Source organism: Lactuca virosa, chromosome 7 (genome assembly GCF_052849685.1).
Source record: "Lactuca virosa cultivar CGN04683 chromosome 7, Lactuca_virosa_CGN04683_v6, whole genome shotgun sequence".
Taxonomy (NCBI): domain Eukaryota; kingdom Viridiplantae; phylum Streptophyta; class Magnoliopsida; order Asterales; family Asteraceae; genus Lactuca; species Lactuca virosa.
The window spans coordinates 51,987,431-51,998,223 of record NC_136432.1 but is presented as its reverse complement, the minus strand read 5'-3'; the positions used below and the strand labels follow the sequence as shown (position 1 = coordinate 51,998,223).

At 36.4% G+C, this 10,793-nt stretch overlaps 1 protein-coding gene across 2 annotated transcripts; it reads left to right on the top strand.

Annotated features, from left to right (window-relative positions):
• Positions 1 to 3,920: 3,920 nt before the first annotated feature.
• Positions 3,921 to 6,731, top strand: LOC145125559 (protein SRG1-like). 2 transcript variants are annotated; one of them, XM_079061006.1, is made up of 4 exons: positions 3,921 to 4,257; positions 4,395 to 4,591; positions 5,290 to 5,614; positions 6,114 to 6,731. In XM_079061006.1, exons 1-4 carry the CDS (start codon positions 4,009 to 4,011, stop codon positions 6,375 to 6,377), a joined length of 1,035 nt encoding a protein of 344 aa, XP_078917132.1. In that variant the 5' UTR covers positions 3,921 to 4,008; the 3' UTR covers positions 6,378 to 6,731. The 2 variants fall into 2 exon arrangements, with proteins under 2 accessions (XP_078917132.1, XP_078917131.1); XM_079061005.1 differs by having other exon boundaries at positions 4,344 to 4,591.
• Positions 6,732 to 10,793: the final 4,062 nt, after the last annotated feature.

Below are 10,793 nucleotides of genomic sequence, written 5' to 3'. Positions count from 1 at the left end.
GATATGAGACCAAGGATTAACTATAGCTCAAAATACCCAAAATGCCCCTTAAGTCAAACTTGGTCAACCCTGGTCAAAGTCAAAGTCAATGGTCAACTTGGTCCACTTAGCTGAGTACGCTGGGCGTACTCAAGCTTTGACAAGAGTCGGGAGATTGACCATGTACGTGCGGCGTACGTTGGGTTATGCACGGCGTACGCACAAACTTCCTTTTTCCTCAATAAGAGCTTAATGCATTAAGCTCTCACGTCCAAATTTCAGATCCAATGCCAAAATACCACTAAGAGTCATAAAGTTTCCAACTTTATGTGTAACACCCCGAATTTAGAAGACCTAGAAAAGAAAGGAAAACCTCAAGTCAATAAGTCTACTCGCCGAGTCTAGAGGGATGACTCGACGAGTAGGAGTGAGTTTTTGTGATGTGGGTTAAGTGACCTACTCGGCGAGTAGGAGGACCAACTTGGCGAGTTGGTCTGGGTTTGGGAAACCCTAAATTCGGGCTTTTGTCCCCTATTTAAGCATCTTATTCTCCATCTTTCAGCACCATTCTCAGCCCCCACTGTCCAAACCCTAATCCACGAAAACCTAGTGCCTTCCATGAGCTTGTGAGCCATTTATGAGTATTTTTGGGTGCTTTGAAGCTTGAAGAAGAAAGAGAATCCTTGGGGATACAAGAAGAGGCTAGTAGATCCAGAAACCTCTTGCATTCTTCATCATTTTCGGGTAAGAAAGTTCCAACCTTGATCATTATGCACTTAGATCTCCTCTTTGTCACTTTTGAGGGTTTTTGGTCCAAGAACCCTAGCATGTGAGAAATGGACGTCCCAAAGGCTTATGTTTTCAGATCTAGAACCATTAAGGGCTATAATGGCATAAAGGTGCAAGCTTTATGCCATAGGAGCCCCCATGCAAGCAATAGAGCAATCTTTTGGCCTTTTTAGCTCAAAAGGCCATGTATGGAAGGGAAAAGGCAGGAGTTTTGCATGGTTATGAGATGCTTGGGTCCAGATCTATGTTTGGATGCATTAGTATGGTGTGGGTGACTTGTGGACCATGAGTATCCAGGAAACTCGACGAGTCAGGGGTTGACTAGACGAGTTGGGTCACGAATTCGGGATTCTGAGTTTTGGAACTCGACGAGTTAATGGAGCAACTCGACAAGTTGAGTCAACTCGGTGCGTTGACTTTGACTTTGACTTTGACTTTGACCAAGGTCGACCTAGTTTGGCTTATGAAGGTTTTTGGACAAGTGTATGTGAGGGGTGGAATGGTCTTCTACCCCAGTGCGGACTTATGATTAAGTTATAAGAATCCCATACTTATTTAAGTTGTATGATGACCGGTAGCTCGGGAAGTAAAGAGATCAGCAGTTCAGGGATCTGCCAGCTAGCAGTGAGGGGTTCATTCGCGGGATTCGGCAGTCAGCTTGTGAGGTGAGTCTCCTCACTGTTTGTATGGGTATACGGCCACAATGCCGACCCATTTAGTTTATGTTTGGTAGGAAGACCCGGGGGTTAGCCCTAGGCACTATGTATGAAAGACCAGGAGGTAGCTTCTGGCACCCAGTATGTTATTATGTATGACAGGAAGACCCGGGGGTTAGCCCTAAGCACTATGTATGAAAGACCAGGAGGTAGCTCCTGGCACCCAGTATGTTATTATGTATGACAAGAAAACTCGGGGGTTAGCCCTAGGCAATATGTATGAAAGACCAGGAGGTGGCTCCTGGCATACTTTATGCTCATTAGCTAAGTAGAGTAGTATGTATGCTAGTTGTCTTTGTGATACTTGCATGGAAGACCAGGAGGCGGCTCTTGGCACTTGTCTGTAAGACCCAGGGGGTGACCCCCGACTTGGCAAGAAAGACCACGTGGCGGCCCGTGGCATAACGGCAAGACTATGTGCGGCACATAGCACCTCATTTGATTGATATGTATGGATCACAGTATGTATGGCATGTATGGCCCAGTTGATATGTATGGTATGTGGTATTTGGGGAACTCACTAAACTTCGTGCTTATGGTTTACAGTTTTGGTTTCAGGTATCTTCAGTTTTCAAGAAAAGGAGCTTGGGACGATCGTAGTGCATTTACCCATTTTATTCCGCATTATGTGATCTTTGGGATTAGACTCTGATATTTATTTTAAATGAAATGTTTTCAATGTTTGGGACAAGGTTATTAAGTGTTTTCTTATATTAAAAATGAAATTTTTGGCCATGAATTTTGGGATGTTACATTATGATTTTGCATTAATACACAAAATCCCAACTACGAGAAAGGGTTGGGGGCAATGAAGTAGGTGAAGTGGTTGGATTTTGCGAGCACCTTAAGACCTTCTAGAGCATGCATGGTGAAAACTAAGCATCAAGACCACATTTTTATGACTCAAGACCCCTCATTAGGTCTGAAAGGACGACTTATTTGACTAAGAGCATGTCATGCTCAAGAATCATCATAGTTGGGACCAAAAATGCCCTAAATGAAGAAATGGCTAGATCTACAAGATAAGATGATCAAGTTATGAGCTTTTTACCTCATAGAGGTTGCTAGCAAGGAGAGAATCTCAGATCCAATTTGCTTCCAAGCTTCAAGGTCTTCCCACCACCTTCTTCTTCTTCAAGAATACCGCAAAACACAAAAATAAGCTCAATATGCACTCTTCTCACTTAGGGTTAACTAGAGGGACGTTTTCTCAGATGGAGGCTGATGAGGGAATGAGAAATGAGGTGATAATGATGCTTATATATGGACCAAACCCTAAAAATTAGGGTTTGAGGATTCTTCACGTACGCCCTGCGTACGCGGTGTACGCTTAGCGTACTAAGGTCCGCCATAGTACGCCCGATGTACACAACGTACTCCTAGCGTACTAGATCTTTGGCCAAAATCACCAAAATGCCACTAAGGGTCAAATTTGCAAACAAAACTCATTCCAAGGGCTAAAATCATAAACCTTCATACTTAAGGGTTAATTTTGGAAATACTTCATTGCCGCGATGTTACAGTTTGACATTTACCAGATGAATCTATTTGTCTTTTTATATATTTAATTTTTCATTGATTAGGATGGACAAATTGGATGTACTGAAAATTATGTTGAATTGGATATTGTTAATTTTAGAAATTAATGATTAATCATGCTTTTGTTTTGACTTTTATATATATTCTGCTTTGTTCATGAAATGTTTGTGTATACAAATTATTTATAGGCATGTTTTCTTTATAGAAAAGTATAATTATTGTATTTGCTTTATAAAATATATTTATTTAGAATGTTTTTAGGCAATAAGAAACCGTACTTTATAATGTTTTATAAAGAGTATGGTTACATTGAAAAAACAATATTCTATGTGTTTCCTTAAAGAATACATCTATTTTAAAAAAAAAACCCTAAAAACCGTATTTTATAATGATTATAGAGTATCGGTTTTGCAACCGTACCGTATTATCTAAAAAAACCGTACTTTATGATGATTATATAGTACGGTTTTACAACCGTATTGTATTACATGTTCGAATAGGAAACTCCCCTTATTGAGTACGGCTGCAAAACCGTATTCTATGTTTTATTTTAACAGTATTCTATGTGTTATTTTGTGGCAGTGCATGGGTAAAACTTTTATCACCCTACGTGTAGATCACAATTTAATTATTATTGAAGTGACTAAAGTATTATTTATTCCAATAGCTAATAATAATAACAAACCCATACCAGTTATTGCTTGAAATTATACTTTTACTATAAGGTATATTGCAGTTTTTAAAGGAACCAATAAAAATTTTCCAAGTTGAACACAACAGTGATGGTCTAATTATCTTTTGTAGTATTAGATACTTGTCATTATCAATCATATTACAAAAATTATTAAAACCATATCAATCAAAACTTGTTTAGAAAGATTGTCTTATAATCCCCATATACAATTAATCCACTATCAAGCTGTGTCTGTCATATCCGACGTGAAATCCCACTTGCAACATAAACGAAAAGCATCTAAACTCTGAAATGGCTTTCTCGCAACCATTACCAGGTAGCCATGAGAGTGTTCAAGAGCTTGCAAAAGAACTCACACTCATCATCCCTCACCAGTATGTACAGGAACATCTAGAACCCACCTTTGTCCCTAACAACTGTTCTTCAACTTTCCCCTCTATACCAGTCATCGACATGAATGATTTGATCAGGGTAGGATCCAATATGGATCTTAAACTAGAACATCTGCGCTCTGTATGCCACGAATGGGGCATCTTTCAGGTTAAGTATTGCTTAAGTTGTAGCTCAAACTTATGATGGCCTTCTATATATTATAGGTGTGACTGGAAGTTTGAATTGATTTGTAGTTGGTGAATCATGGTGTTGACAAATCGTTGGTGGAAAAAATGAAAAACCAGTTGATGGAATTTTTCAATACTCCAATGGAAGAGAAGCTGAGGTATAAGTTGAAGGGAGGTGAGTATGAAGGGTATGGCCAAACCATACTCCATGCTCAAGGTCAGAAAATGGATTGGGCTGATCGTTTTTATATGATCACCAATCCTCTTCATAGGAGAAAATCCAACTTACTTCCACAGTTCCCTCCATTACTAAGGTCTCTCTCTCTCTCTCTCTCTCTCTCTCTCTCTCTCTCTCTCTCTCTCTCTCTCTCTCTCTCTCTCTCTCTCTCTCTCTCTCTCTCTCTCTCATCATAGATCTTAATTAACTCGTACCTTAAATAGTGTATCCAAATATAATCCGTTATATTTAGCTGTATAACAAATATATATGTGTCAGCTGTGGCTATAGGCAAGAGTAAAACGTTTTTAGTTAGTTAACCATCATACCTGAGAACATCCACAATGGGATTTAATAAGAGTTGAATAGAGAAGATGACTAGGATTAAATAGAAGTTTAATAGAATGTGAGTGATAAGATGGATGAGAGTTGAATGAGAGTTGCATGATCATTGAATGCTTCAATGGATTTAATCTTTTTCTTTTCAATTAAATTTCAAACTAAATATATTCAATTAAATTTCAAACTAAATATATATAGAAATCCATTAAATCGTTGTATTGTTTAATGTAGCGTGGATGTTAATGAGTATAGTTGAATAAAAAGTAAAATGGTAGTGATGTGTCAATCCATTCAACTCTTTAAAGTTAATGGATTATGGATGCCGTTGCATGGCCAAAAGTTATACTCATTTAACGCTGTTAACATTGTTTCATAAAAACACGTTTCTTTAAGCGTATTGATCACGAAAATATATGCTTTTACAATAAGAACTTAATTTGTTTATATCAACAGAGATACACTTGAGGAATATATGCTAGAACTTCAAAAACTTGGTATGACGTTGTTCAGTTTAATCGGGCAAGCTGTAGACATTGAAAAGGGAGAAATGTTAGAAATTTTTGAAGATGGAATGCAATCAGTGAGGATGACCTACTATCCACCATGCCCACAACCAGATTTGGCTGTAGGTCTTACCCCTCACTCAGATGCTGCTGGAATTACGATTCTTCTTCAAGTAAACAACGTTGAAGGTTTGCAAGTTAAGAAAAATGGCTTATGGATCCCAGTCAATTTCCTTCCAGATGCTTTCGTTGTGAATGTCGGTGATATTCTTGAGGTTAGCCCATCCTTTATATACACCGCAATCAATTCATTTTTTCTTTTTCCTTTTTTCATGTCATTTTGCTTTCACGTTAAACCTAAAATGAAGTCGAGAATGATAAGTTAGAAAAAGAAATAAAGGTGTATGATTTTTTATGTCAATTTTGAAACGTGGGTATGTATGAAATTGACAATCACATTTGTTTAATTAGGAAACATCTTAAATGTCGTCAATTATTGGTGAATCTGTCTTGGGTATGATTGTCGTTTTGTGTTCATATAAAAAGAACTTTATCTATATGCTGATTAGATCATTAATTAACAACTTTTATGTTCTAATTGTCGTATTTGATCATACAAAACCTAAAAAAAAAAGTCTTAATCTTAGAAACATTTATTTTATATTATTGATACTTATGTTACAATATTGTATTCATTCGGAATATAGATGCGTTGAATGTCGATGTTTTCTGGTTTAAGAAAAGTAGTAAATGCTTGATGGGAATAATATGCAGATATTGAGCAATGGTATATACAACAGTATTGAGCATAGGGCAGTTGTCAATGCCATAAAAGAGAGGATGTCTTTAGCCATGTTCTTTAATCCAAAGTTGGAAGCAGATGTTGGACCCTCGAAGAGCCTCATAAGAAACACAGGAAACCCACCCTTGTATAAAACACTCGTAATGGAACAGTATCTTAAAGACTTTTTCTCGCGTAAGCTCAATGGAAAGACTTTTCTCGAGAAGATGAAGATAAAAGATGGAGATCGAACTTAAATGATCTCAAATCTTCGAATGATCATATATATAATTTGTTGGATACATAAGCTCAAATAGTTTGTAAAATATTAAAAATAATAGTTACAGAAGCCATGTTGTATGTCGTTGTATGTGGTTATATACATCTTGTGGACATGGTCACCAGTTCAGCGAACAACATGATCTTCAAGAGACACTGGTCCCAACATGGAAACATGATCTTCAAGGCCCAGCCAAATTAAGGTAAGTATCACCACGATCTTGGAAAATTAGTTTTAACTAATTTCAAAAATGATAGTTTCTTTTTTTATTTTTGAACACGAGTTTCAAACTCTAAACATTAGTAAATTAAAATGGACAAATGGGTATATATTTGTGTTCTTCTACATCATACATTCATTCCTTCGTTTAAGAGATTTAAGATGAATGAGGAGCTGTATGCTAAAGTAAGATGATTGGAAGAAGTTAACAAAATGTTTTAATGTGCTTTATTCATCCCACATGTGTGAGGGAATGAAAAGAAAGTGAATCATAAGTACAAAGGCTTATAAGTTTTGTAAGTCTTACGGCACAAATGCTCTCTCTTGCACGTATAGAGGGTAGGTGTCAAAGCTAACCGAATTAGGTTCAGTTCAATGAACTTGTGTGCGAGTAACGTCTTATGTGTACGAATGCACTACCGGTTAACCAAAAATTTTACATAACCTTCAACCATAAAATTTTGGTTTTCACTAGTTGAAAAACAATAACTTTCACTGCTACAAAAATGCTCATGTTCCTACCCAATTGTAACAATTGGTAAAATTAGGTCAGTGTTTACTGTTTGGCGGTCAGAACACTATGAATCGATATGTGTAAAACACCAAAATTGTGTAATTTTATGTTTATAATATATATTGAATAAATTATCGTCATAATTACCTTCAAAACGGCTCAAACTACTCGACAAACCGACTATCGTTAAAGATCAAATCAAAAATCACAAAAATTAATTCTATTTGTGAAGTTAAAAATGAATATTTGCATACAGTATGCTCAGGATCAATTTATGTCAAATTGAATAGATTATGCTCATAGGACTTCGTGGATATAAAAACATCAGAAACGGAGATCGTATGCAGAAGTTACGACCGTTTTAAGAAACCAAATCAATAAAATATATATTGATTTTCTTAATAAACAAAAATCGAATTGATCCGTTGAAGTACTTGCACACCTCATATGAGAATTCCGATAACATTTTTGGACTCAGGAATAGGTCTAACATTTGATTTCATAATCACAATATTTTTAACCCCTAGATTATTTAAAGTCGCAAAAACTGTCAAATCAGATTCAATTAATCGCAAAATTTTAAATGGATTTACCCGGAGTTCTACATATCATATTTTGGATTCGTCTGAGTTTTTGAAATACTCATACCCGAGACTATCATTCGTCAACCTCAGAAAAATTATTAGATATCAGGAATCTGGCACACACACCGAGGAAGCCATTTTGAGACAAAATTAATTTTACAAGTATGACATCACTTGTCTTGTACCTCTATACGTGCATCCAAGACTCCAATACCAGCCATGAACAGTCCATACACTCAATTATGTGCACTTCCCAAGTGAATTTCTTTTCCCTCTCAATGAAACATTAGTACACTAGGATTATTGAGGGGCTTTGGCATTGCTTACACTTCTAGCTAAAATAGTACATTCGTGATTAAAAAAGGGCATGACATTTCTCACTCACAGTACACTTACGGGAGAGCGTAAATGTCCAACCCTGTGTGTTTATCATTCACAGATGATCAGCCTCAAAACTCAGTCAAACATTCTCCCTGTTCTTTTTTTATGCTTCGTGATCTACCAAACAACACCCCACAAGATGTTATCTTTCTTTTTCTGTGAAATCTAATAGGCATCACCCCTTTTCTGTTGATCGAAGCAAGCCAAACATCCCCCCCCCTCACCGGGTGGGGGGGGGGAGTCACTCTTGTCGCCAGCTTCTCGATCCCCTTGTGTTTTGCTTCCGGACAGAATAACGGACAGCCAAGGGCCGCCGGAGCAGCCCTTGGTGCCACACAATGTCGGCGACAGCTTTGCTGCCACCCTTATTTTCTGCCTCCTTCGATCAGCCAAGCACCGGTGGTGCTCCTCCTTTTCACCAACTTCCCATCCACCTCGAACACCTCCTCCACTGTCTCCAATCGCTGCTGCTATTGCCCCTTCATTTTCCTATTGTCGGCAACGAGAAAGAAACCCAAGAGGGCTCATAAGAGATAGGATGCTTCCCTTCTGATCCCTCACCCTTGCATATCCCTTCCGAGGAAGAAGAAGTGATGGATTAGTAACAGCTTGAGCAGCCTTGTTGCTTCGTTCATCTCCATCCTCAAACCAATCAAGCGCTGGTGGCATTTGTTTGTTTGTCTGCAATCGATTTCGTGTTTTCTTCCGATCTGCCAAGGAATCGAGACCCAAGCATATCAATTGTAAGGGGGTGTTTGGATAGGAAAAGACGAGGGTGCTTATATTTTATTGTTTATTCCCACCACAATAAGCTAAGTTTAAGTGTTTGGATAAAATCCATAAAAATCAGCTTATTGTGTTAGGAATAAGCTAAATAAGCTAATTTTAATAAGCATCTCCCCCATTGTTTATTGTTTATTGTTTATTCCCACCACAAATAAGCTAATAAGCTAATCCAAACACCCCCTAAATGTTGACTGAATCCATTTCCACCATTTTTCTTCCTGCCTTCGTGTGTTCCTTCTTTTCTCGATCTGAAGAGGAAAGAGCCCCAAATTCTTTTTGTTTGAACCATTAAACATAACCAGACCTTTTTTGTGTTAAATGACCAAAACAGTCCCTCAAATAATTTGGATTATTTAAAACAACCCCATTTGTTCAAGTATTTATAAATTAGGCCCCATTTTTTTAGGTTATAACCAAATCAACCCCCTATTGTGTTAATAAGACCAAAATAGCCTCCATTTGTCTAGATTGATAAAAAAAATAGTCCCTTTTGGTTAATAAAATTACAAAAAAAAAATACCAGTGGTTAGTTTTAAACTCAAAAAGTGTAAAGTTGTGGTTTATCACGACAAGCTTCACAAAAACAAACCAAATATGAAATCACGCAACGAGGATAAGTCTTTATGGCCCCATTTTAAGCTTTATTAATCTTTAGGGGGAGATACATACATATCTTGCATGTTATTATGAAACTTTATTATTATAATGTGCTAAATACTTGATATTACACTTATAACTTGTTATTACCAAATCTTTCATCGATATTACAACAACGTACAAATTATTGATGGATTTTATATGTAACAAAAAATTTACTTTTGGCATAAAAATATAAACCCTAAGTTCACATGCACTCTAAATGATCTATATTCTCACTATGATTTGCAAACAGCTATTGAATATCAAGAACCCGAGGACTACATTGCTATTTTCGAAATTACTAAAGGGTTATTAGAAAATACATACCTTTATTAATTTTAGCAAATAAACTAGTAATCCTTCCTTGTTGGTCTTCAGAAAGCAAGCACCAGAAGTCACGAGCCTCTAATGGCTCACACCCAAACCCTAGCAAATTGGAGGCTAAAGAGAAGAGAGGAGGAGGAAGGGAATTTTCGGAATTCTCTTAGGAATTATGATGGTCGAAAATATGAACCCTTCTGAGGGTTTATTTAGGTGACTGAGGAGCTAGGATAAGGCATGTTTCCTTAGATAACCTTTATCCCTTGTTTTGCTCCCTAAGGATTCCTATGCTTCCTTAATGCCCAAGGAAAACCCTAATAACCATCTAGAAACCGTTTACCCTTATGGGAGATTCTAGAATCGGTCAATGTTCAACTTTTGAACATTGTCACCTTTAGTCATTCCACTTTTAATTAATTCAATTAATTCCAATTATTTGTTAATTAAACAATATTATTTCTAATTAATATATCATTTTCATAATATATTAATAAATTATTTATTTTGATTTCTAATTAATTTATTAATCATACAATAGATTAATAAATCAATCTCTCTCCCTCCAAAAAGCATTTTAGTCAATTGCTAGGTTTGAGGGCAACCCAAAAGGACTTTGTTAATAATTCAAGATTATACTAATTTAGTTCTTGGTTTAGACACCTAATTCAACAATTATAAGTTGAAATGTTTACATGCATCATAAACTAATTACCACATCATTTTATGTACATTAAATGTGGTAAAATATATTTATATGAAATCATTAAACTTAAATATGAATATATGTTTCTTGGACATCATTCTTATGCTAAAGCCTATATGCTTGATATTTATGTTGCTCAAAAACTAAGTGTTAGACTTCAAATACTCTCTAGTATGACAGTTTACGAGAATCATGAACAATAAACCTAATTTGTTAAAGACGTTAATAAAGTAAGGTCAAAAATGT